The sequence below is a fragment of the Citrus clementina genome, unplaced genomic scaffold (genome assembly GCF_000493195.1).
Source record: "Citrus clementina cultivar Clemenules unplaced genomic scaffold, Citrus_clementina_v1.0 scaffold_2, whole genome shotgun sequence".
Lineage (NCBI taxonomy): Eukaryota > Viridiplantae > Streptophyta > Magnoliopsida > Sapindales > Rutaceae > Citrus > Citrus x clementina.
The window spans coordinates 35,044,993-35,071,012 of record NW_006262688.1 but is presented as its reverse complement, the minus strand read 5'-3'; the positions used below and the strand labels follow the sequence as shown (position 1 = coordinate 35,071,012).

Below are 26,020 nucleotides of genomic sequence, written 5' to 3'. Positions count from 1 at the left end.
ATTTAGATAATCCTTTTGTGCAGTTAATTAAATATTGATTATAAGAGGTCAAAACAATGTATTTTCAATGATGCGGTGAAAGTAAACTATCATGCAATTGAAGGGAAAAATCAATAGGCATGAGGGATGTGGAGATCTATCTGTGTCTTTCAAGCTTTCAAGCTCAGTGTCCCTATCATGAAAATAAAGAAATCAATAGCTTGTGCTCGATTGCAAATGGGACCTTGGATCGAGATTGTGCATGTTGTAATTAGCCCACATGTCGGTCACCAGCAATTTATTTACTTTCTATGATTCATGATGAACCTAGCTAGCTCCTGATCACTATTGTAATGTGAACAAGCAAGGCATGGCTGATGCCTCTAGCAAATCAATCTCGAAAGTGTATTTAATAATTATAAACTCAATAAAATCATGTCCCGAGTATTGGTGTTGTATAAATCTCACTACGGCAAATCAATATTTGCTGTACAAAATGATTAGGGGAGCTAACTCGACGACAAGGGTCACATGGGTCCAGTAGCCAGACTTTGAAGCTAGGCAGCAATTACAGGTGTTTGTACCCATCCATGCAAACTTTTCTCTTCACCATCATTATCATGTTGGTACCGTTAAGATCTTGACGAATGCTAAAGCAATCCAAGCAATCTTAGCTAGCTAGTAGTGCATGTTCATTTCTCTCGAAAATCCAAGCTAAGCCTTAGACGTATCATAAATAAAGTAGTGATGCTCATGTCTTTTTAATTCTCATTTTGTTGTCTTTTTCAGTTGTTCTTCAATATTAACTTCTTCTCAATCGACCAATGGGCATTTGGTCCAGTGGGAGAACCCTTGCACTTATAATAATGAGTGCAAGGGTTCGAACCTCCATAAAAACATTTATGAGGCTTATTTACAATCCTTCTTCAATTATTAAATAATTAAGTGGAGACAGTCTATTCTTCACGAAATGTGAGTAGAGTGGACAAACCTCGAATATTTAAGAGGGTTTGAAGAATTTGGGCAGCGCTTCAGAAGAGTACATGCCACGAAGAAGGTCCCAATTATAGAATCTGTTTGTAAATATTAATTGTAATACCTACAGTCATGTATAACAATATTAAGAAAAAAAATTCTTCTCAATCGGGCAATTTCATTCGCAGGTCTCTTTTTCTTTTCATCAATCACATTTGTCACAAAAAAAAAAAAATCGCTTTAATTGACTTCCTTGTCAATCCGCACTCCATTGAAACTCTGACCCTAGTTCGATTTGCCATCTCACATTCCTCTTTATGAAAGCAAAAAGCATAGCAATGTCAACCCCACATCGTTGAAAATCTGCATTGACTATTCATAACCTCCCACTTGTTTCGTTACTCCCTTTTCAGAATGGTCACATTCATACACACCTAGAAATTTTATAAATCGCACAGAATTGTAAATTGTTATCGTAGCAAAAAGAAACAGGGGCAGAGTTTTAGCATGTAGCTTTTTGAATGCAGCAATCATAGCACTTTAGCTTCTTTATGCAAAAAGAAGATGCATTTTAATACTTTATTAACTTATCTGAAATGTTCTTATTACCACCCAATAAAGTTTCTTATATTTTAAAAGTCCCTCTTGCTACATAAAGAATGATGAAAAGCTAAATGCTTGTGTCTCTGTGAGTGTGTGACTGAGTGAGGTGAGAGAGAGAATGAAATTTTTTCGTTTTGTAGCAGCTTTCATCGTCCCTTCATGTTATGTTATTTTTCTACCGTTTGTTGGATGCCTTTCCAATGACGAGTTTAGCAAATCCAGGAATCACAAGAGCATACAAGAAAATTTATACAAGGTAACCGAACTTTAATTTTGTCAAGTTTATCAGTTAAAATTCTCTTCAAATGTACAATCCTTTTTTTCTTTTTTCGGCGGGGGGAGGGGGGGGGTGGGAATATTAGGGTTTAAGCATTTAAACATTACTTCTTCTTCTTTTTTTCTTGCAGATGGGTCCTCAGACGGCATCTCATATTGCAGTTCATGGTCTTCTCTTGTGGGCTTCGATGGGATTCTTGACGCCTGTTGGGATATTAACAATACGAATGTCCAATAAAGTGGATAGTGTGATAAAGGCCAGAGTTTTCTTCTACCTACATATTATTTTGCAGGTAGATCTTCTTTGTTCTTCTGCAAAAGTGGTATGGTCTGTTCTTATGATTCCAAGGAGACAAGAATAAATTAAAAGGAGGAAAAATTAATATTGTTCGGAAATTTAATTTAATTAAGACCATTCTCTCTTTTATAGAATCCCAAGATGTTATCATAAATCTTGATCTGTTGCACTTATTCATCATCATTTTAGACACTTTAGCTTTTAATGATTGCATCCACAACATTCTGTTTACAATTTTTGAAAATAGCAATGGCGAAATCTCGATATTTCTATCTCAACTTAAATATCAATTAATGTTGCATTATTCGATTAAATGGTAGAATAGAATAATAAGTAATTTTACATTCTTGATCTAATAAATGAGTAATAGATAATGTTTTCAACTGATTTTGGGGTAGGAAAATCCAAAATCAATCTTCAACAATGAATTTATATTTTTGGGGGAGATGGGGTACCTCACTAGTTTATTGTGTGCGGTGCGGTGTATCTGAAATGCGGGGAGGTGAGAAAGGGAGAGAGAGTAGTAACAATGGTGGAAGATCAGAAACAAGAGAGGTATCCTTCAAAATGAGCTTCACGCCTGCAAAACAATGAAATAGAGGTTAGAGGTGAAGCCAGGGGTACCCCGGCGTTCACACTCCGACGCTCAAGTTAGCAAACTCAAGCTTTTATTGCAAAGAGAGCTAGCTAGCCCTCTGTAAATTAGGGTTTAAGGTTGAAGAAAACCTCTTTTTTGGAGTGTGAGTGTTTTTGGGCGAATGAGAGCATGATGGAGAATGAAACCTAGGCGCCTTTATATATGGAGTACCTTAGCTGCCACGTGGCATACCCTTTTTGGCTAACGTCCTTTTACCGCTTTTATGATTCTTGGGGCCGTTATGTGCATGTTCGCGGCGTATCTCATCTTTTGGAAACGTGGCGTGCGCTGGAGAGTGGTCCAGGGTACCTCTGCAGTAGCTGTCGGGTAGGCGGCTAGGGACCACTGTCCTTGGGACAGTGTCCTTCACTTTTGGCAGAGGTAGCAGACGGCTGTCCCTCCTTTTAGCACGTCGCTTTTGATTCTTAATTCTGACAAAATCAAATGATATCTTTTAGGAGGCGGAGACGTTTCTCATGGCGGATATTTTCGGTGGATTCTCTTGCATCCGCTTTGCCGGGTACCTCGAATTACATGGGGTACCCCCTATTACGCAGGGTACCCCTATCTGTATGGGATACCTCTATTTGTATGGGGTACCTCTATTTGTATGGGGTACCTCTATTTGTGTGGGATACCTCTAATTGTGCAGGGTACCTCTATTTATACGGGGTACCTCAAGTCATGTCGGGCACCTCGGATTATGTAGGGTACCTCCGATTGTGCTGATATCATTCCATTGGCTGACACGTGGCGCTCTATTACCTTTTCCATCTTTCCCTCAAACAACATCCCCCTAGTTTCTTTTTGGCGAGAAGTATTGGAGGCAAAAGAAACTTATTGTATGAGTGACACGTGGCGATGCGGCTGGACCGGAGGGTACCTTGCTTAGCTTCTTCCCTTGACTAAACTTTGTGTACTTCAAACTAAAAATCTTCTCTTTGTCTTTTCCTTTTCCCGCTTTTTTTTTTTTTTACACGATGAGAACGAACAGTTGTCTTCATATGTCTCTCTCCTTTTTCTTGGGAAGTGGCAGCCGTCTGACACGCAGTTTGAATTTTGAAAATACAAATCTCACTCAAACATCCCTGAACTCCTTTCTTGAGCAACGTGTTCTGTCAGGTTGAATTTAAAACTCCTGACGTGTGTCAAAGTTTTGAAAATCCCCAAACGAACTCCCAAAAATTGATTATTTCCAGTAGCCTTTTTCTTCCATAATTTCGTCTCTTCTTCTAACTGGATCAACATTATCACAGGTAAAAATAAAAATTTCTTTATTTTTTTTTTTTTTTTTTTTTTTTTTTTTTTTTAGCCTTGTTCATCTTCCCTAGGCTTTACTCTCCCTTTACTCTTTTTCTTTTATTTCTTTCCCATTTTCTTTCTCACGTTTCTCCTTCCTTTTTCTCTCTTTTCCTTCTTCCTTTTCTTTCTTTCTTCTTTCTCTTTCTCTCTCGGCCGGCGTTGATCTGGTACGTTTTCCGGCGTGGATCTCGGCTGCTGCAGTGGCGGTTTTGGGCTCCAGATCTGGTCGGTTCAAGGCGATTTCCGGCGGCTCACGGCGAGATCTCAGTCCGGCGATACACACGGTAACCCCTCCTTCATCGTTTCTTCATTTTTCCCTTGGTGCTTTCTCTCTTCCTTCCCTTTTCTTCTCTTTTTCGTTTCGGCTTGGTGTTTTTTTCTGTGATTTCCGGCGTCGGTTTGGTGTGGTTGCGGCCGGCGTTGGTTCGGTGGCTGCAGCCGGCGTCGGTTTGGTGGTTTCCGGCGTTAGTTTAGCGGCTGCAGCTTCTCGATTTTTCTCTTTTTTTTTTTTTTGGCCGACGTCCTCCTTTGCATTTTTCCGGCGTCGGTTCTTCTCAGTGGCTGCAGCTGCGGCGGTCGGCGTTGGTTCTCGGTGGTTGCAGCCATTACAGCCGACGCCGGTTACTGCAGCTTCTTCGTTCTTCATTTTATTTACTTATTTATAAATAATTATATATATTTAAGCTTATTTTTATTTTTATATTTGCATATTTTTACTCACTGTTTTTGGTTGCCTGCAGCTTCATCTTGCCACGATTTTCAATCCCGATCTGCTGAATTGGTGAATCACAGGTATCCCTCATTACTTCTCCTCCTTTGGCGCATTCAGCGTGGCGCTATTTTGTATACTCTGAGAAAATTTTATTTTTTGTTTTTGTTGTTTTTTGTTTTGTTGGTTGGTGTTTGCATTTGGTGGTTGATGTGTGGTGGATGGTGCTTGGTATGGATATATTGCTGTTTGGAAAACGTGTGGCTTGTTGGATGTGTTGTTGGGGGCTTGTGGATATGTTGTTGGGTGTATCGTTGGGTGTATTATTGGGTGTATTGCTGGGGAATTTGTGGATGTGCTGTTGGGGAAAAGTAGATGGGCAAAAAGCACACGGGACCCCCGATGAAGCGACGTAAAGTTGGGGTTAGTGGGGTTGACAACCCTCCTACGGGTTCCCCTTCCCACATCTCCATCAGCGAGGGGGATCGGTCCCCCCCTAGTTCCTTTAGGAGTCGCAATTCTCGTTCTGAGCCCCCTCCTCCTAGGAGTACCCCTCGTGTCAGCCCACACTTTCCTAGTAGACGGCCTACCCCCCATCCTCGAAAGAAGGGTAAGCCAACCAAGCCTAAGGTTCCAGCTCATTCCTCGGACCAACCGCCTAAATCTCCCCCTGCCACACCTTCAAAATCTAGCAACCCTTTTTCCCTAGGCATTAGAAGGGCTACTTTGGGGGAGTTGGAGCAAATTAGAGCCAAATACAATATTCCTCCGTCTGTCCAGCTTAGGGTACCCCATGTGAATGAGCGACCCGAGTGTCCAAAGTCTGATGGGATTGCTCTCCATATCGACCTCTTCGATCTAGGACTCCGCCTGCCCCTCCAACCATTCTTTATGAAAATGTTTAATTACTTGGGGGTAGCTCCTGGGCAGCTGTCCCTTCCAGGGTGGAGGACACTGACGGGCTTACATGTGTTATGGTTGGAGGTCGTGAAGCGCGACATTTCTGTTCGGGAGTTGAGGGGCCTTTACCAATTCAAGAAGCCTAAGGGTCCCGGCATTGCTTACTTCTCTCCCTGGGGTGATCATGGCCACATCGTTGAGGGGAACCCTGCCTTGAAGAAGGGTTACCGAAAGGGATGGTTTGTCGCTGAGGGTAGGTGGGGGACAGAGACTCTAGGTGAGAAGGGCGACCCCGTGGAGGTTTCTCATTCCTTCAATGTAGACTGTAAGTATCTCCCTTACTTATGGTTTTTAATCGGAATCTTTCGCCTGAATGTCTCACTAACCTTGAGTTCTTTATGCTTTCACAGGTGTGACATGGGCTAAAGGATCATGCCCAGTTCAGGAGGTGGGGAGAGAGGTGAAGAAATTTATGGACAGGCTTCGAGGTGCACAGAGGGGTAGTGATGTGCTGGAGGAGAGCCGATTATGGAGAGCGGGGCTGATTGACCGAAGTCCTACATCTGCTCCTGGGGGTGACTCATGTATGATTTGGGTGTCGGGGGGTATCCTATTATTACTTATGGGACTGGGGTACCCCATTATTATTGCATTCTTCGTTTCGCTTCTCCGCTTTCCATTTCTTATTTTTACTTTTGCAGTACTTAGTACTTGTCCAGCTAACATAACTTTTGTGCATTGGGTGCAGTCATGGAATCGACGGGTGATGCTTTCGACGCCTTCTTCCAAGCGGTAGTGGGCGGTGCTTCCGGATCTCAGGATTCGGCGGTACCCCCGAAAGGCTCCCGACCTCCTCGAGCTCCCGGTCCAAAGGGGAAATCTCAGGGTACCTCCCACAGCGGGTCAAAGGGTACCCCTCGCTCGAAGAAGAGAAAATTCGGGCTGGTTTCTACTTTCCCCGATGAGTTACGTGAGGGTGACTTAGACCCGGCTTCTAACAAGGAGGTTTCGCACTTGGCTCGCCACTTTTACTACTCTGCTGAAAATGTCACCTCCGAGGTTGCTGAAGAGGTTGACAAGATGAGCTTGAGCCAGCGTTATGGTCAAGCACTTAGGGCTACCCAAGAGGTAGGCTTTCTTGGGGTACCCCGGGTGTACTCTTCATCATTTTCTTTTCACTTATTTGATCTTTTCGCCATACACATATATTTAACATGTCTTGCATGACCCGCATGCATCCTTTCTCCTTAGCCACTGCCTTCCGGATCTCGACTCCCTTGTTGCCGCACAGTCAGAGGTCGACAAGTTAAGGAGTGAGCTTCAAAGCCGTCAATCTCGTGAGGATCAGCTCGCTCGAGAAGTTAAAACTCTGCAAGAACGCATTACTGGCCTATCGGAAGAGAAAGCTAGGGTGGAGAAGGATTGTGAAGAGTTGAGGGCCACCAACGGGGATCTGCTATCTCGGCAAAAGACGATGGCGGAGGATGCATTCTCACTCATCATGACGGAGGTGTGGAGTGTGGATCCGGCGTTGGAGGTACCCCGCGTGCAGAAATTTGTCAACAAGGCTGCCATTCTGAAGACAATTGCGGAGCGGAAGAAGTCTTCCCAGGCACGGTCGGGTACCCCTTCTGGGTCGCCTGGGGTACCCCATCAGCCTCAGTCGTTGCCCGCCTCGGATGCCCCTATTTCGGCGGCTCATATTCCGGGTACCTCGGAGTCTTCTGCCGATCGCCCTTTAGAGACGGATGTTGGGGATCGCGTTCCCCCCTCGGTGTAGCCTTCTCACTGTGCTCTTGTTTATCGGATCTATCCACATTTTGCTATTTGGACTTTGTTTATTTCTTTTTGGTTTCTCGGGATATTTTGTTTTATTGAGACTTCTCTTTTGTTATGATACCATACCATCTAGTCCTCTTGTACTTTGCATTATTCTGCAAACGAATGCTTGGCTAAACTGTTATCTTACAAATTCCTAGGGTACCTCTCATTTCATCATTTTTTTTTAAAATGGGGTACCCCTGGTACCTTAACAAGTATTCAACATCAGGCGCCTGCTGGTTTACACTGAGCGGCGAATTTGGTGCATGCCCTCCTCGGCAACCATGGCGGATTTTCCACAAATAGGTAATCAAAACATCGTCGCGACATCTCGATCAAAAATTGAAAGTGCTCAATTGGTCCAACCAATCAATTTCTTATTCTTTCGAAGTGCTCTCCGAATTTTTGAATAGCTTATCCCATACTTTGCAAAAGTACGAGGACGGAGGTGTGGGTGTTCTCATACCTAAGCCGAACTTCGTGCCGCTAGGGTATGCCGGTTTTTCTTCACCCTCGGGTCCTCTTTGACCCTCCCTCTCTTTGTCTAGGTAGCTTTGTCATGCTTCCGCAGAAAGGCTACCCCTGGGCTGTTCACTCCATTGCCTATCTTGGCTTTACACAGATCGTCACGATCTAGGCATATCAAGTACCTTGGCTGGTCCTGTGATAGGTTAGTCATAACTGACAAGCGTATGGCGAGAATTGCATATAACCAGATGCGAGGGTATATTAATGGCGATAAATGAATGTAATCTGCATTCTAAGATCGAAGTGGCGAAAAATAAAGGAAGAACTCACATCATATTTGTTGAGAAAGAAAATGCATTTATAGATAACGAAAGCGTTGATCAATACATGACTTAGCTTTGTTACCCTGAGGAGAATGGGAGACCGCAAGACCTCCTATTCTTTTCATTTGAAAATTAAAGAAACTCTAAAGTTGTAACTGAACAACATAGGGCATTTGGGGTACCCTACTTGGCCTATCACACAAAAACATTAAAGAAAGCAAATAACAGCAAAAGACTAAAGGTTGAGACACTGTCCTTTAGTAATATTTCCGTAGCATTGCAGCGTTCCAGGGGTGCCTCACAATTGTGCCATCCATGTGGAGTAGCCTGTATGCACCTGTCCCAACGGGTTTGTCGATGCGGTAAGGTCCTTCCCAATTTGCCCCGAAAGCACCTTCGTAGGGTACCCTAGTGTTCTGAGTTACCCTTCTCAAGACCAAGTCTCCTTTCTTGAAGGATCGAGGGCGTACCTTTTTTTCATATAGACCCGAAATGCGATGCTGATATATGGCTGTCCTCAGTTCTGCTCTAGCCCTTTTTTCAGCCACCAAATCAAGGTTTGAAGCAACCAAGGAGGTGTTCTCGGCCTCATCGAAGTATTCAACCCTGTGAGAGGGTACCCCGATTTCTGCAGGAATCACTGCGTCAACACCGAATGCGAGGGAAAACGGGGTCTCCCTGGTGGAGGTGTTTTGAGTAGTCCGGTATGCCCACAGTACGCCAGGTAGCTCGTCTACCCATGCTCCCTTTCTTTCCTCTAGCTTCTTCTTCAGGATACCTTTGATAATCTTGTTAACGGCTTCGACTTGCCCATTAGATTGGGGGTGGGCAGGTGTAGCAAATCGGTTGGCTATCCCCAACTCCGAACAAAAGCTTCGAAATTTTTCATTATCGAATTGCTTGCCGTTATCACTGATAATTGCATAAGGGATTCCAAATCTGCAAATGAGGTTCTTCCAAATGAATTCGGTGGTTTTCCTTTCTGTGATGCTTGTTAGTGGCTCCGCTTCCGCCCATTTTGTAAAATAATCTACCGCCACGATTGCATGTTTTGCTTGCCCCTTCCCGGTAGGTAACGGGCCAATGAGGTCCACTCCCCACATAGCGAAGGGCCAAGGGGAAGATATAACTGTTAGCTTCTCTGGGGGTAGGTGGGGTACCCTGGCGAACCTTTGGCATTTGTCACAGTTTCGTACCATATTCTTGGCATCTTCCCGCATGGTTGGCCAGTAGTACCCCTGACGGAGAGCTTTTTGCGCCAGTGATTGTGCTCCATAATGATTGCCACAAATCCCCTCATGTATCTCCCTCATGACATACTCGGCCTCGTCGCTTCCCAAGCATTTAAGGTAAGGAAGAGTGAACCCTCTTCTGTATAGGGTATCCTGGATCAGGCAATACCGGGCAGCTTTATACTTTAGTCTTCTCGCTTCACTTTTATCTGAGGGGAGGTCTCCATCCTTGAGGTGCCTTATGATAGGCTCCATCCAAAGTACCTCGTTGGACAGTGATCCTACTTCCAACGGCTCTAGGAGATCAATGCTGGGGGCGGGTATATGTTCTGTTGTGATGGGGCCAGCTGACTGAGCTACACCAAGGGACGCCATTTTTGCTAGGGTATCGGCTTCGCTGTTCTCCAGTCGGGGTATCCTTTCCACTTTAACCTCGCAAAATTGGGACATCAATTCTCTGGTTTTTTCGAGGTATCCCTTCATGTTTTCCTCTTTCGCCTGATATTGTGTGGTAATCTGGCTTACCACCAACTGTGAGTCGCTCTTGACGTGTACCCTTTTTGCTCCCAAAGCCTTCGACATCCTCAACCCTGCTATGATTGCCTCGTACTCGGCTTCGTTGTTTGAAGCCTTGAATCCGAATTGCAGGGCGTAGCATATTTTCACCTTGTTCGGGTCGATTATAATAACTCCTGCGCCACTTCCGTGTGAGTTAGAGGAACCATCCACATATATTTCCCAGACCTGCTCCTCTTCATCGGTAGGTGGGGTATCTAACAGGTATCTCAGATCGCCTTCACCACTTGAGTCATTGGCGAATTCCGCAATGAAATCAGCAATGGCCTGAGCTTTAATCGCCGAACGAAGCTTGAAGATGATGTCGAACTCACTTAATTCGAGGGACCATCGGAGAAGCCTTCCGGACATGTCTAACTTCTGAAGGATTTGCCGGAGGGGAAGGTTGGTGACGACTGCAATGGTGTGAGCCTGAAAATATGGTCTGAGCTTCCGTGCGGAGACAACCAATGCCAAAATGATCTTCTCAGAGGTGGGGTACCTTTTTTCGGCATCAACCATAGCCTTACTAGTGTAGTAAATAGGTCGTTGTACCCCATTATCATCCTCTCGGAGTAACACAGAGCTGGTGGCATGCTCGGATACGGCGAGATATAGCAGCAGCACCTCTCCCGGCTCAGGTTTGGCAAGTAGTGGAGCATTCACGAGGTACCCCTTCAGTTCTTGGAAAGCCTCTTCGCAATCGGGTGTCCATTGGAGCTTTTTACCGGTCTTCAAAGCTTTGAAAAAGGGCTTACACCGGTCGGTAGCCTTGGAGATAAAGCGGCTCAGAGCAGCTACCCGGCCTGCCAAGCTTTGAACCTCCTTGATGGTGCTTGGCGATTTCATGTCAAGAACTGCGCGAATTTTATCGGGGTTGGCTTCAATCCCCCGTTGTTGTACCATGAAACCGAGAAACTTTCCCGAGGTTACCCCGAATGCACATTTTTCAGGGTTTAGCCGCATCTGATGTTTTCTCAAAACGGTAAAGGTATCTCTGAGGTGCCCCAGGTGTTCCCCCGCATGCACCGATTTGGTGATCATGTCGTCTATGTACACCTCCATGGTGCGCCCGATTTGTTCTTTAAAAATTTTGTTCACTAGCCGCTGGTAGGTAGCCCCGGCATTCTTCAAACCAAACGGCATAACCTTATAACAGTATAACCCCCGGTTGGTGATGAAGGCTGTTTTCTCTTGATCGGGTTCGTACATCGGGATTTGGTTGTACCCGGAGAAGGCGTCCATAAAACTAAGCATTTCATGCCCCGCTGTTGCATCAACCAGCTGGTCCACCCGAGGAAGCGGGAAGCTATCCTTGGGGCAGGACTTATTCAAGTCGGTGAAGTCCACGCACATGCGCCACTTTCCGTTTGATTTCTTGACAAGAACAACGTTGGACACCCAATCGGGGTACACTGCTTCCCGAATAAACCGTGCTACTAATAGGCGGTCTACCTCTTGTTCAATTGCATCGTACCTCTCTTGATTGAAGGCGCGACGCTTCTGTTTGACCGGTTTATTATGCGGGCTGACATTGAGTTTGTGACATGAGAGAGAATGTGGGATACCCGGCATATCCGAGTGGGACCAAGCAAATACATCGAGGTGCTCACATAGGAAGGTGATGAGTTTCTCCCTTTGTTCCTTCGAGAGGTTGGAGCCTACTTTCACTGTCTTTGTTGGGTCGGTGGCGCAAATCGAGACTGAAATAAGATCTTCAACTGGGGTACCCCGCATTTCATCTTTCAATATTCGGGGATCCAAAGGTGCCTCAACTTCACATCTGGGCTCCTCCTGGTCCCCGTGAGGTACCCTCGAGCTATCCCCCGTAACTGCTTCCATCTCCCTTGGTGAAAACTCCAACTTTTCTCGTGGGTGGGCTACTTGAGGAGATTTTTTCAGTACTGTTCTCCGCTGTCTAGCAAGTGCTCGCTTTGAGGGGGAAGGTGTGGGCTGGCTGCCACTAGGGTACCCCTTCATTGGCGGATCTGAAGCTATTTGGTAAGTGACTTTGGAGGCCACGGAATAACATCCACGAGCCGATTGCTGGTCCCCTTTAATGGTGATAACTTCTTGGGCGGCCGGGACTTTCATGGCGAGATAGTGCATGGATACCACCGCTTTAGTTGCTACTAAGAACGGCCTACCCAATATAATATTGTAGGCACCCGGGTGATCTACAATAAGAAAATCAATCATATGAACAACACGGTGAGGTACCTTACCAAGTGTAACGGGCAGCGTAATGATGCCTTTTGGTATAACCATATCTCCGGCGAACCCAATAAGAGGCGTAGCATATGGGGTGATCTTTGGCGACTCAATCAATAGCTGATCCAAGGCGCTTTTGAAAATGATGTCAACGGAGCTACCAGTATCTACGAGAGTTCTTGCTACCTTACCAGTGGCAACCTTCAACGTAATTACGAAGGCATCATCGTGGGGGTACGAGATGCCCTCCGCATCTTTTTCTGTAAAAAGGATAGGCGGGGGATGGTGGGGTACCTTCGGTGTACCCCATTCATTAAGGTTGACTTCTCTGCCCATATTGGTGGTTATCGACAACGATCTACCATAGCCTTTGATAGCCCTCCTAGATTGGCCCGCTAAAGTCGGTCCGCCCATGATCATTCGGACATACACGCCTTTCTTGTGTCCAAGGGGTACCTCTCGTTCAGGACTGCCATCAGCTACCCGCTTGCCTTTATCATGTTCCGCAGATTTCCGAGCTTCTCTCATGCCAGCAACAAATTCTTTGAGGTACCCGCTGAGAATCAAAGATTCAATTTCTTCTCGCAAGGTGAAGCACTCGGCTGTGCTGTGACCAAAGTCCTCATGGAACTCGCAATACTTCAGGCTACGCTTCATGTTGGGGTACTTCTTCATTGGCTTAGGAGGGCGGAGGAGGCCACTATCCCGAATATGGTAGAAGATCTGCTCTGGGGATCGATTCAGTGGGTGGTAAGATTCATACCGAGGCCTCGGCGGTGGCTCTCGCTGATCCGGTGGTGGCGATCTTGGAGGTTGGGGTACCCTCGAGGCACCCTGAGGGTTATACCCTCGTCCCCGCAAGGCAGCCCGTGGAGGGCTCCGTGCTCGGGGCACCCGCGGTATTGGGGCCTCCACCCTCTTGGGCTTCTCCTTGTTCTTTGTAACATCGGCCTTATCTTCTTGGCGCTTCAATTGGCATTTTTCGTCCATCTCCACTTGTTGCAACGCCCGAGAACGGGCTTCCCCATATGAAAGTGGACGCTTCTTTTGAAAAGAACGCCATAACTTACCCAACCGTAAATTTTTCTCAAAATGGGTCAATGTGTATTGGTTTCCAAATGCTCCGGTCCGCAGCACCTCTTGGTGGAAACGACTTACATACTCCGCCAAAGGCTCGGCTTCCCCTTGCTTGATAAAGGCAAGTTTGGAGGCTACCCTATCTTGAGTGGAAGCATAGGAAAACTCTTTAGTAAATTCAGATAACAATTGGTGTAAGGAAGATATGCTACCCGCCTTCAAAGAGCGAAACCATGACTTCGCGGGGCCCGTGAGTGTGTGTGTAAACATCCTACACATGGCGCTCTCATCTACACCCTTAATAAGCATTTGGTCACGGTATAGCTCAGCATGCTCCGAGGGATCAGTGGTACCCGAGTATTGGGGTATCTGAGGCATGGCAAACGCCTCGGGGAGAGCTGCTGTCCTAATCTCCATAGTGAATGGCGATTGGTAGGTCATTGGCGTTGGTGCAGCTGTGATGTTTTGCTTCTCGGAGAGGAGCTTCACTTGGGCTTCCAGGTTCTCCATCTTTTCCACAAGTTCGAGGGGTACCCTCGGTGTACCTGATGATGTCGCCGCCATTTGAGAAGCCCTTTTGGCGTTTAACTTCTCACGGAGATCCTCGTGGGTACGCTTTGCACGCCTCATACCCTGGCTACTGCGGGAATTGCAAGAGGCGGTGGAACGCTCGTCGCGGGAGCCCATGGTTTGAAACTTAGAACGGGTACCCGATGGCCTAGGCTTTGGCTTGCTGGCCTCGGGTACCCCTCTTCTGACCATAGCTTGGTCGTCCGTTTGAGGTGGTGGAGCTTCTAGCGTCACTGGTGGAAGTGAACTTTCGGGTGCCCGAGATCCAACCGCCCTAAGTATTGCGTGAGCAAGATCCTCAAAACGCTTGTGCGAAATAGGTTCTTCTTCTTGGCGAACACCCGTCGACTGCTTGACACCCTTGCCCTTACTGATGCGGGCTACCCTTCTCGCGGGATCACTGCCTTCACTGCTGCTGTCCTCTCTCATCCTTGTAGGATCCCCCATTAAACCTTCGGGAGGTACGTCGGGTGCCATGTATTGGAGTACACACAACAACTAGTTTGGTAACCGTGGAGGAGGCTTTTTGTGCGTCTCCCCACAGACGGCGCCAATTGTTTTCAACTGATTTTGGGGTAGGAAAATCCAAAATCAATCTTCAACAATGAATTTATATTTTTGGGGGAGATGGGGTACCTCACTAGTTTATTGTGTGCGGTGCGGTGTATCTGAAATGCGGGGAGGTGAGAAAGGGAGAGAGAGTAGTAACAATGGTGGAAGATCAGAAACAAGAGAGGTATCCTTCAAAATGAGCTTCACGCCTGCAAAACAATGAAATAGAGGTTAGAGGTGAAGCCAGGGGTACCCCGGCGTTCACACTCCGACGCTCAAGTTAGCAAACTCAAGCTTTTATTGCAAAGAGAGCTAGCTAGCCCTCTGTAAATTAGGGTTTAAGGTTGAAGAAAACCTCTTTTTTGGAGTGTGAGTGTTTTTGGGCGAATGAGAGCATGATGGAGAATGAAACCTAGGCGCCTTTATATATGGAGTACCTTAGCTGCCACGTGGCATACCCTTTTTGGCTAACGTCCTTTTACCGCTTTTATGATTCTTGGGGCCGTTATGTGCATGTTCGCGGCGTATCTCATCTTTTGGAAACGTGGCGTGCGCTGGAGAGTGGTCCAGGGTACCTCTGCAGTAGCTGTCGGGTAGGCGGCTAGGGACCACTGTCCTTGGGACAGTGTCCTTCACTTTTGGCAGAGGTAGCAGACGGCTGTCCCTCCTTTTAGCACGTCGCTTTTGATTCTTAATTCTGACAAAATCAAATGATATCTTTTAGGAGGCGGAGACGTTTCTCATGGCGGATATTTTCGGTGGATTCTCTTGCATCCGCTTTGCCGGGTACCTCGAATTACATGGGGTACCCCCTATTACGCAGGGTACCCCTATCTGTATGGGATACCTCTATTTGTATGGGGTACCTCTATTTGTATGGGGTACCTCTATTTGTGTGGGATACCTCTAATTGTGCAGGGTACCTCTATTTATACGGGGTACCTCAAGTCATGTCGGGCACCTCGGATTATGTAGGGTACCTCCGATTGTGCTGATATCATTCCATTGGCTGACACGTGGCGCTCTATTACCTTTTCCATCTTTCCCTCAAACAGATAATATTAAATTAGAACTCAAAATGTTTATAATTTTTGAAAATAGCAATGCTGAAATCTTAATATTCGTGTCTCAACTTAAATCTCAATTGGATGGTAGAATAGAGTAATAAGTAGTTTTACATTCCTGATATAATAAATGGGTAATACATAATATTAAGTTAGGGCTCAAAATGTTGCTATCTCTAACATTATTCTATAGTCTTTCCAATTATTACTTGATATAAATAACAAAAAACCAATGTAATTAACCAACCTTTTTGTGATAATTAAATATAGCAAGAAAAAGTAAACTAATTGTGTGAATTTCAATTTCGATGTACAGATGCTTTCGGTGGTTCTAGCAACAGTTGGAGCTATAATGTCCATTAGGAATTTCGAGAATTCATTCAATAATAACCACCAACGTTTAGGTCTAGCACTTTATGGCGCCTTGTGGCTGCAGGTCTCAATTGGATTCTTCAAGCCTCCGAGGTATGTACGTGCGTAATCCACCCGAGTCAAGATTAAATCTCACTTAATTAATTTCATCAGATCTCAGATGGCAATTGGCATCATCAATTTATTTATTTATCTTCTGGCGCGCGCAGAGGAAATAAAAGAAGAAGTATGTGGTACGTCGTGCACTGGTTATTAGGAACAGCAATTTCTCTTGTGGGGATTATCAACATTTACACGGGCTTAAAAGCCTACCATAATAAAACATCAAGAAGCACTACGCTTTGGACTATACTCTTCACAGCTCAGATCTCCTTGATTGCTTTCTTTTACCTGTTTCAAGACAAATGGCATTATTTGCAAAAGCAAGGAGTGATCTTAGGCCATGATCATGGGCAACCAGCGGTCGGTTCTGGTACCACTCTACCTCATGTGAATTTGATAGACAGGGAACGCGGAAAGGTGACATTGCCGGGGGAGCCGTGTGCAAAACGAAATGCTCTCAGGAATTTGTTCGACTAGCTACCCGGCTGCTAATTAATCTCGGATTATTAATTTCATATATGGTTCAATTTCATCTTCAACGTGTTAGCTAGCTGATGTAGTATGTACGTTACCTGGCTTTAATTTCATGGTCCAGTTTTTGATGCCTTTTCTTCATCTACAGTACCAACGATGGAACATGCATCAAAAAGTGGACTATATATATATATAGCTGACCGGCCTCACTTTATTGCCTGTGGGAAACTTGGATTTCTTTTTAGGTGTCAGGGGACATACTGATCACATATGATATGTATCTACTATCTAGCAATGGCCGTTGTTTAAAATGGGTATTTCTGGCCAATAGGAATTTGCCTTGTTGTGTAGTTGAAAGTGTGAAAATATTTCCAAGTTTGTAATACTACTCAGTATAGTCATTTCACAATGATTAAAAGAATTAATGGGGTGTGTGATTATATATACAAAGATAAGCAATCCCTATCTTATATGCATGTAAGATACATTTTCCTAACATAAACAGTGTATGTGTGGGACTCATATACAGTTCATGTGAGGAAAATGTATCTTATATGTATGTAAGATAGGAGGATCAGATAAAAATATATGGTATTGTCTTTGCGGGTCCGGCTACAGTACAACGGTGATACGGTATCACCGTTGTATCCAGCCGTTGGATCCACGTGGATGAATGGATCCGGTGGAATCTAACGGCTGGGTGCAACGGTGATAATCACCGTTGCACCGTAGCTTTCTCCTGTCTTTGCTGCTACTACTTTTACTCTTTTCTTCTATTTAATAATTAATAAATTTATGCGGTATTGCTGTGGCTTCTGCAGTTGGATTTTGTTCGTGTAAATTGCTAATCAATGCCAAGATTTGAGGAAAAAATTTCAGTCCTGGTTCTTATTGCATCGTAAAATGTAAGTATAAACGATTATATCTAAGGATGTTTGAGGTTGAGGAGGTATGGGTTAATTTTTAACTCTGTGAAATGAAATTACCCGATATCTGTTAATAGCTGCAAAATAGAAGTTTAGCATTTCATCAAACACTTTAAAAAGAGGTTGTAGTTGTATAAGTACAGAAATGAAATATATATGTGACTTTGAAGTTTGAAAGAGAGCCAAAGTATTGATTTCTATAGCGGAATGAAAATTTTGCATTGTTTACACCTTATGGCCTCTATTTATAAGAAAGATCATTTGATTTTGATTTCTGAATTTTAGTATGTAATGAAAGAACCTATTAGAATTGTTCAGAACTATAAAAGCTCTTAAGAGCTAATAACTGAAGAATTCGAATTAAGTTAGAGAAGCTGTGTACGTAGTGTGAAGGTGAATTCAGAAATACGGAACCTGTATATAGACATAAATGGTGATGGAAATGCATAGAGTGGAGTATATATTTTGTGGGATCGGTCGAAGTTTGTCTATCTGCTCACTAAATTCCCATCCCGTATCATATGGAACATATGCGGCTGGGCATGGGTTTGGTTGGATGGGGTTGGTGAAAATTCAACTTAATTCATTATTGAATAAGTTGAGATAAAATCAACCTAACTCAATTAAATGAATATGTTTAACCTAATCCAATCCAACCTTTAAATTATCGGGTTGGATTGTGTTGACTGGATTAAAAGTGAAATCAAAATTAAAAATTAAATAAAGGGAAAGATATAAATTTGAAATAAAACTTATTAAAATCAAATATAAATCTATTATAACATGAAAATTCTGTTCACTGTCTAGTGTTCGACAAAAAAAATTAAAAACCTAATTATCTTAAAATTAAGAGAATTTTGACAATGAACTTCTAGGCATTATTCTCGGCTTCCCATGTCTCCTTTTTGAATTCCAAATCCAAAACTTTTAGATAATTAGTTACCATCATGTCTAATAACAAAATGAAAGTATTATAATTATGATTTGTTAAGTGTTTACTAAAAACTAAAAAGAAATTGAAACCAACATATTTTTAAAATTAAACTTCTAAAATAATAAATTTACTTATATGAGAGAGTGATTATGCCTTTGGAAATAGAGTTTAAAGAAGTAGATACATTTTTTATTAAAAAAAATAAAAAAAATAAAAATTAGGTTAGCCATTTAGGTCTTTGGGGTTTTACAATTGAGGATTAACATATCGTTATTATTATTATTAGTATTTACATGAGGTGGGTAGGATTAACCAAAGCCATCCTAATTATTAATTGAGTTAAAAAAAATTGACCTAATTAACCTACAATAATCCACTCAACCTTTCAAAGTTAGATTGAATTGATCGAGTTCGTTGAATTGGAATAGGTCTGCCCACCCTAGGTCATATGCTATGATTATCAATATATGATTATGATTTATGTTGAAATCAATCAATTTATGGGTAAAAATATAAATATCTGCGATGCAAGCGTCCAAAATTACACCAACCAATATACATGTCATAAATTAAGAAAAATAGTATTTTTTATACTCATATTTATGTGTAGGGATAACAAAATTACTTGCGAACTTGTAAATCCGTTCAAAATGGCCTACAAAAATCTATCAATTATGGAAAATTTTTTAGTTGTATACAGGTTTGTTATTTCAAACTTAAATTCATTGTAAGTTGCAGATTGGTTTGGTATAGAGAAAAAATCCGCGAGAGAACCTCGCGGATATCCACCAACAGCATCTGTGAATAACTCACATTCGTCCAAGGTATCGTAAACATCATAAACATCATCAATGATTGCTATTAAGGAATTGACTTTCATAGATATCCTTCTATAATATCCAAATTGAGGTTCAGAATCACCCCCAATGTCCAGAAGAATTCTCCATTTGCTTGTTCCTTGCTAAAATTTCTCCCAAGACCCGTTTTCCTCCGCCACTTTATTAATTATATGAAAGTAGCTGTTAGTAAAGCCGATGAGTTTACGCCGATAATAGGTAAGAATCAATAACTCAAACATCAACCGTATTAATTGTTATTTAACTGTAATTATTTTATTGCATAATTAAGTACAATGCTTTAATTCGTTGTGCTTGTTTAAGTAATTAAGGTCGCAAACTAATCATCAAATATACAAGGTGCGCTGATTGCACCTGGCAGCATACTTAAGATCTTCTTGGTGCGTCGCTTGCACTCTGTTGAAATCCAAATTAGGAAGCTGGAGCAGGAAATGGTTCTTATCGGGTCCTCTTTCGTAAACAACAATGAACCAGCTGGCCTCCAACCTTAGCATTCTCCAATGCAGGGAAAGCTCCAATGCATGATTCCCCAGTGTGGGCAGATATTGATCCTCGTCATGTCTTTTGATGTAACTTTTTGAGGTATCGGGTTGTGAATTTTATAGCTTCATGGAAGAAGATATCTGCTCCTTCTTCCAAATGGTATGCAGCTTCGTACAGAGCCAAAATTCCTTTGCAGTCGTCGCTACTCATCAGGCATGACTTCGAGTTCCTCATCCCATCCCTGAAGCTACTGCAAATTTCTACGAGATGAAATGTTAATCAATTATTCAACATGTAGCTAATTAATTAATACCCATACTTTGATGTAGTTTATGAGTAATGAAATTAATGATAACCAGGGCCCTTACCTTGAGGTATACTGTATGGATGATTGTTGTATATCCTATTCAAGATTCTTTTTATTTCATCCTCAAAAGTGATAAGATAATTCAAGTCTTTGCAGAGTATCAATGAGCTCAAGTCAAGTTGATTTAAAGGATTCGCATCCACCATCGTCCTCAAATCTTTTTAGTGCCCGCATTCACACACACACACACACACAGTTCATGGGCTGATCCTTGTGAATCATATTTATTGGAGGCAAAGTGGCCCGATAGCGGATAGATATCAGCTCTCCAAGAAAAAATTATAGAATACATGGAGAATGCATGGTTTCAATATCACTTCCTGTAATTTTAATCCATGCATATACTTCAACAGCAAATCCAATTACAAAGGAGGCCTTACAAGACTAGCCCAACATATATATAGTTCGTTGGTTATCAATCATTCTACGACTTGCAGACGGTTTGGGAACATCATCGGTATCTATCACATGTGTAATTTTATTAGTTAATTGCTTCATTAGTAGTCTGGTTATTCTTAATTTTGCAATTAAACTAACTAATCACTTATATATATATATATATATATATATATATATATATATATATATATAAGAAAAGAAAAGAGGAGATGTTGCGAGATCAATTCAATGTTACATGAACGAAACTGGAGCTTCCCAAGAAGTAGCTCATGACCACATACGAGAACTGATTGCTGAAACATGGATGAATTAAGGGGAGCAAAGACTGATTTGAATACCCTCACTCATTGTCCAAAACGTTCATTGAAATTATGAAGACTGTAGTGAGGATGGCTCGGTATCAATGCTTGTTAATCACATTCCCCACAGTTCACATATTAGTTAAAATAAATTGTTGAATTAAAATTTTGACATTTAATCTTAAATTTAAACCAAGTTAATTTTAAAAAATTATTGAATAAAAATTTAATATTAATAGTAAAAATAGGATTAATAAACTTATTACTATTGAATTAAAATTTAAACTACAGTAAAACATAACTTTAAATTGTACTAATTTTTTTATTCTTTAAATTGGCCTAATCTTACTTTTTATCCAACCTAAAAACCTTAGGTCTTATAATGATTTCATATTTTTAAAATGCACCAACCGATTGATTTTTAATGTAATAATAATGCATAGCAACAGGATAAACTAATTGGACATGACAGTCCACCTCCGCTCGCATTTTGAGCATATTTTTTGAAGGGTAGTTTTGTAACTTCAGTTCCATCGCCATTGACATGAGCGCTGATAAAACAATCTGGCAATCTGCCACTAGATCACTCACCCTCACAGTCGGACTCTGCAAGCTTTCATAGTCAATGGCTTCACATGATCATCATACGCATGACCACGCCCACCATCATCATCATGACAGTGATCATGATCATACCGATGAGTAACTCATCTCTCAGATTTGATTTCTTTTAATTTTTTTCCTCATTTATATGTTCTCTTCGTGGAAAATATTACTAATAGTTTCATTTAACAGAAAAAATCATGGTGATTCAACAGCAACATCATGGGTGGGGTCAGACGGAAGGGTGTATCATAGCCATGATGGACTGGCGCCACACTCGCACGAACCCATTTACTCTCCAGGCTATTTCAGCAGAAGAGCTCCGCCTATTCTCAGCAGAAATTTCAATGAGAGAGCTTTTACCGTTGGCATTGGTGGCCCTGTTGGTACTGGGTATTTTCACCTTCTCTTTCAAATTTTTAATTTGACTTTTTTCTTTTTTCATCCCCCCCCCCCAAAAAAAAACTGAAACTTCCGCTGCAAAATGGTTTTGTTTACTCTCTTGAGTCATAATATCGTCTGGGTTACTGTTGCTGATATTAGTTTTTTCAAAAAAAAATTTTTTTGCACATGTTTAGAAATTGATTTAATGTTGTTGATCTGTTAACCCCGAATGTCGAATTTCAAAGTGTATTTAATTGGATTTGTGGGCAACTGTTATTTATCCTTTGTTTTTGTAAATTTTTCTATTTTGTTTGGCTGTCTTTCTTGTGAGTTTGTGATCATTGTTGCTAGTCTCAAGAAAGAAATAAAATATATGGGTATTGCTGCGTCATGCCTTGCAGGAAAACAGCTTTAATGCTGGCTTTGTGTAAATTCTTGCGGGACAAGTACAGTCTTGCAGCTGTAAGTACTGATGAACTTTTGGGATTCATTTTAATTATCGTGTCCATATAGCTTGCTTATTATTCCATTCCAATTTGAAGAAGAAATGATGAAGTGACATCCGGAAAAAATGAGTTCTAAAAAGAAGGAAAATGATGTCAATACTGAAGCATATGGAACTTTTTATGTTCCTACTGAGTTCCTTTATATCCGTAGCGGAATTGCTAGCTACACGAGTCTGGACACATAATTTAAGTTTAGATTCTCTGTTCTAATTCAGCTTCTTTTCTGTTGTATTTGAGAGGCAGAGAGGAACTGGTGTACTTCACTGTCCAGTATCTCAATTTGAAAATTGTTTGCACATTTTAAGAACAATTGTTTCTTTGAGATCAGCCACAATCTCCCAAGAACTTACTGAAAAATGGGTTAATAATCATCCCTAATATTTTTCTCCTGTTAATTTTATCATTCCAATGACTAATTGAAGTTGAATGATAGATTAAGAAGCGTATATTATACTTCAGGTCACAAATGATATTTTCACAAAAGAAGATGGTGAATTCCTGATGCGGAATGGTGCTCTGCCTGAGGAGAGAATACGTGCTGTGGAAACAGGTGGATGTCCTCATGCTGCAATTCGTGAAGACATCAGCATCAATCTGGGCCCTCTCGAGGAACTTTCTAACTTGTTCAAAGCAGACCTACTTCTTTGCGAATCTGGGGGAGGTAATTTGTAGTAAATACATTTCCAATCTGCGTTTTTTCGTTCGGGCAATCTGGCTAAACTTTAAATTGAACCAATGAAAACTATTGAGGAAGTTGGCTCATCTTTATGTGCCAGTTGGTAGAGGTGCTTGTATCCGAACATATTTGTAATGCTCATGATATAACATGCTTAAGTCGTAGAAACTGCTTTTTCCAAAATTTTTTGTAAGGTGTCATGAATGTTAATCTCAGTTACAACTAAGCATGAGAAGATTCATAGATAAGAAAATTTGTGTGCATGCAGATAATTTAGCTGCCAACTTCAGCAGGGAACTTGCAGACTATATCATTTATATAATAGACGTTTCTGGTGGTGATAAAATTCCTCGGAAAGGTGGCCCAGGCATCACCCAAGCTGATCTTCTGGTATGATTCCATAAATCAGTAGCAGTTTTTATTGCTGCTATGGCATCCCTTGTTTGTCAATGAGAATGAGTTGTTGCATCTTGTCGTAGGTGATAAACAAAACTGACCTTGCTTCAGCAATAGGAGCTGACTTAGCAGTAATGGAGCGTGATGCACTCCGGATGCGTGATGGAGGGCCTTTTATCTTCGCTCAGGTGGGTTGGGTCATTGGTATCATTTTTATATTAAGCATAACTCATTACATAGTTTCGTGAAGTCTCTTCTGGACAAATTGTGAACCGTGCATAGTCTGGACAAATTGTTGAACTGTGCATACTCTCTTCTTCGTGTCATATATGATTTTATGTGCAATGAAATTCTGCTTACCGTCAAGTTAACCCCAAATGATTACATGAATGTTTACAAGAGGTAATGATATTTTCTAAGAAGAGAGACCTATAGCAAATTGCCGGCAAAGGCCCCACCCAATCTGATGATATCAAGTTGGCTATATGTTTTGATAATCTCGTAATTTATGAGATGAGCTTTTCTTGAACTGTTAGATTGTTCCTTTTCTTGATCTGAAAAACTAGAGCTGGCAAAACGGGTCATCGGGTCGTGTTCGTGTCGTGTCAGCTTCATCTCGTGTCAAATTTAGGTCAACCCAAACCCGACCCATTTAATAATCGTGTCAAAATATTGAGATCCAAACCCGACACGGAAAAATAATCGGGTTACCCAATAACCCGTTTAATATCTATATATTGAACAAAAGTTACATCAAATATTTACACATTATCATACATACGTATGTACATAACTACATACATACATATATACATACATAATTTATCGATATTATAAAATATACATATCTACCAATATATTACACATTTACACTATTGAGGTTTTAATTATATATATATATATATATATATATATATATGTATATAATATTATATATCAATATTATAAAATATAAATGTCTATCAATTTTTACACATTTACACTATTGAAGCTTTAAATGTATGTAAAATTTTATAAATAAAACATTGTGTTTATATTCACCCTTTTAAAGAATAAAAAAAAGAAAATCGTCTCTAATATTTGAGTTTTAATTATAAGAATATGTAAATTATTTTAAAATAGAAAATATAATCGGGTCATTGATCGGGTAAATGGGTTAAGAATTTTAACCCAAACCCGACACGGAAAAAAATCGTGTTGACTCGGATCTGACCCATTTAATAATCGTGTTAAATTTGACTATCCATACCCATTTATTTATGTCGTGTTTGTGTCGGGTAATCGGGGCATGTTAAATTTTGCCAACTCTATGAAAAACAGTTGGATGCCTGTAAGATTACGAGATCTCAACATATTTTCCTTGTTAATGATTTGCGTGAATTATACGCCTACAGGTCAAGCATGGGCTTGGTGTGGAGGAAATAGTGAATCACATTTTACAGGCTTGGGAAGCATCAACAGGGAAGAAGCGGCGTTGATACCACTTCTCTGAAGTTGTTTTAGTTTGTTGTCTTGTATTTTATTAGTTTCAGCACAAACCGTCCTCGACAAAAAATTTTATCAGGTTTCTGGTTTCAACTCATCTGATAACTTTTTATTCTCAATGCTTTTAACAATTAAAGTGGCTGCTTGATCTGTTCGCACGGTGCATGCTCCTGCCACTTGGAAATCTCGTAGTTTGTGAAGATTCTTGATGACCCCAGACCGGATTTGATGTGGCTGTCCCGTTATCTGACGAGACAAACATTGTTCATTCAATTTATTTGACAATATTGAAGTGTGGGCGAATAAACGTTGGAGCTATTAAAAAGCTAGGCAAGTGACCCCTGATCATGTGAGGCATGTCCAATATGATAATCCTTGTCTTAATTAACTCATTAAAATCTATAATGCTGGTAGTTATTAAATTGTCTTTGGAAACATGATAATCTCTCATGTTTTAAAAGACAAACATGTGGAGTCAATGGGACGGAGAAGTACGCAAGCCGCCTGCTCTAATTGGCCATTTAGCTATCTTAGCAAAGTAGCTTGAGAAACCATCATGGCTAAAGAGCAAATCAGGTGTGTGAACTTATTTAGCTCCCATTGTGACGTGGCAAGAAATAATTGCTGGGCTAACACTATGAATAGCATGGCAAGTTCCATTTGTTCTAATTATCTCTTTGGTTTTATACATACAACTAATTAGTACGCAATTAGTTCTGATTTCTCTTTTTGCACTCATAGATATGATAAATCGTCCCCCCTCACAGAGTGTAGTGTGTGTGTGTATACGTATGTATGTATTAATAGGATAAGGCTTTCTAGAATTATTTCAAATAATTAAGCAGGCCAACCGCTTACTAACATATGGAAGGATGATAATGCAAATTAGATATTCTAGGTGGTATGCCATCTTGTGGAGAAATTTTAGAATATCTCTAATGTATTACAACCAATTGATGCATACATGACATGCGTAATTGAATTTAATATAACCACCACTTGCATGATAGTTTTTCAAAATAAATACACACATGTCACAACATCATTTGCTTGTTGTATAACTGACATAATACCTCTGATGTATTTTATAATTTCTCCAACTTGTGAGGTGAGGAGAGACGTTTTACCCCTCATAATTAATATTGTATGCATGTTAATGGAACTGAACATATATGCTTGTATAACCTACCATATAATATAATTCA

The 26,020-nt window shown here is 41.5% G+C and overlaps 3 protein-coding genes across 4 annotated transcripts; 2 read left to right on the top strand and 1 right to left on the bottom strand.

Annotated features, from left to right (window-relative positions):
• The first annotated feature begins 5,503 nt into the window (after nucleotides 1-5,503).
• LOC112101079 lies at nucleotides 5,504-7,459 on the top strand. Its single transcript, XM_024191000.1, has 4 exons — nucleotides 5,504-6,004; nucleotides 6,090-6,263; nucleotides 6,428-6,807; nucleotides 6,914-7,459. The coding sequence occupies exons 1-4, from the start codon at nucleotides 5,671-5,673 to the stop codon at nucleotides 7,457-7,459; spliced, it is 1,434 nt and encodes a 477-aa protein (XP_024046768.1). The 5' UTR covers nucleotides 5,504-5,670.
• A 1,089-nt stretch (nucleotides 7,460-8,548) lies between these two features.
• LOC112101078 lies at nucleotides 8,549-14,413 on the bottom strand. Its single transcript, XM_024190999.1, has one exon. It carries the CDS (start codon nucleotides 14,411-14,413, stop codon nucleotides 8,549-8,551), a length of 5,865 nt encoding a protein of 1,954 aa, XP_024046767.1.
• A 6,915-nt stretch (nucleotides 14,414-21,328) lies between these two features.
• On the top strand, nucleotides 21,329-25,187 carry LOC18053285 (urease accessory protein G). 2 transcript variants are annotated; one of them, XM_006449608.2, is made up of 7 exons: nucleotides 21,329-21,467; nucleotides 21,561-21,761; nucleotides 22,154-22,214; nucleotides 22,718-22,919; nucleotides 23,203-23,324; nucleotides 23,414-23,518; nucleotides 24,953-25,187. In XM_006449608.2, exons 1-7 carry the CDS (start codon nucleotides 21,391-21,393, stop codon nucleotides 25,022-25,024), a joined length of 840 nt encoding a protein of 279 aa, XP_006449671.1. In that variant the 5' UTR covers nucleotides 21,329-21,390; the 3' UTR covers nucleotides 25,025-25,187. The 2 variants fall into 2 exon arrangements, with proteins under 2 accessions (XP_006449671.1, XP_006449670.1); XM_006449607.2 differs by having other exon boundaries at nucleotides 24,725-25,039.
• Nucleotides 25,188-26,020: the final 833 nt, after the last annotated feature.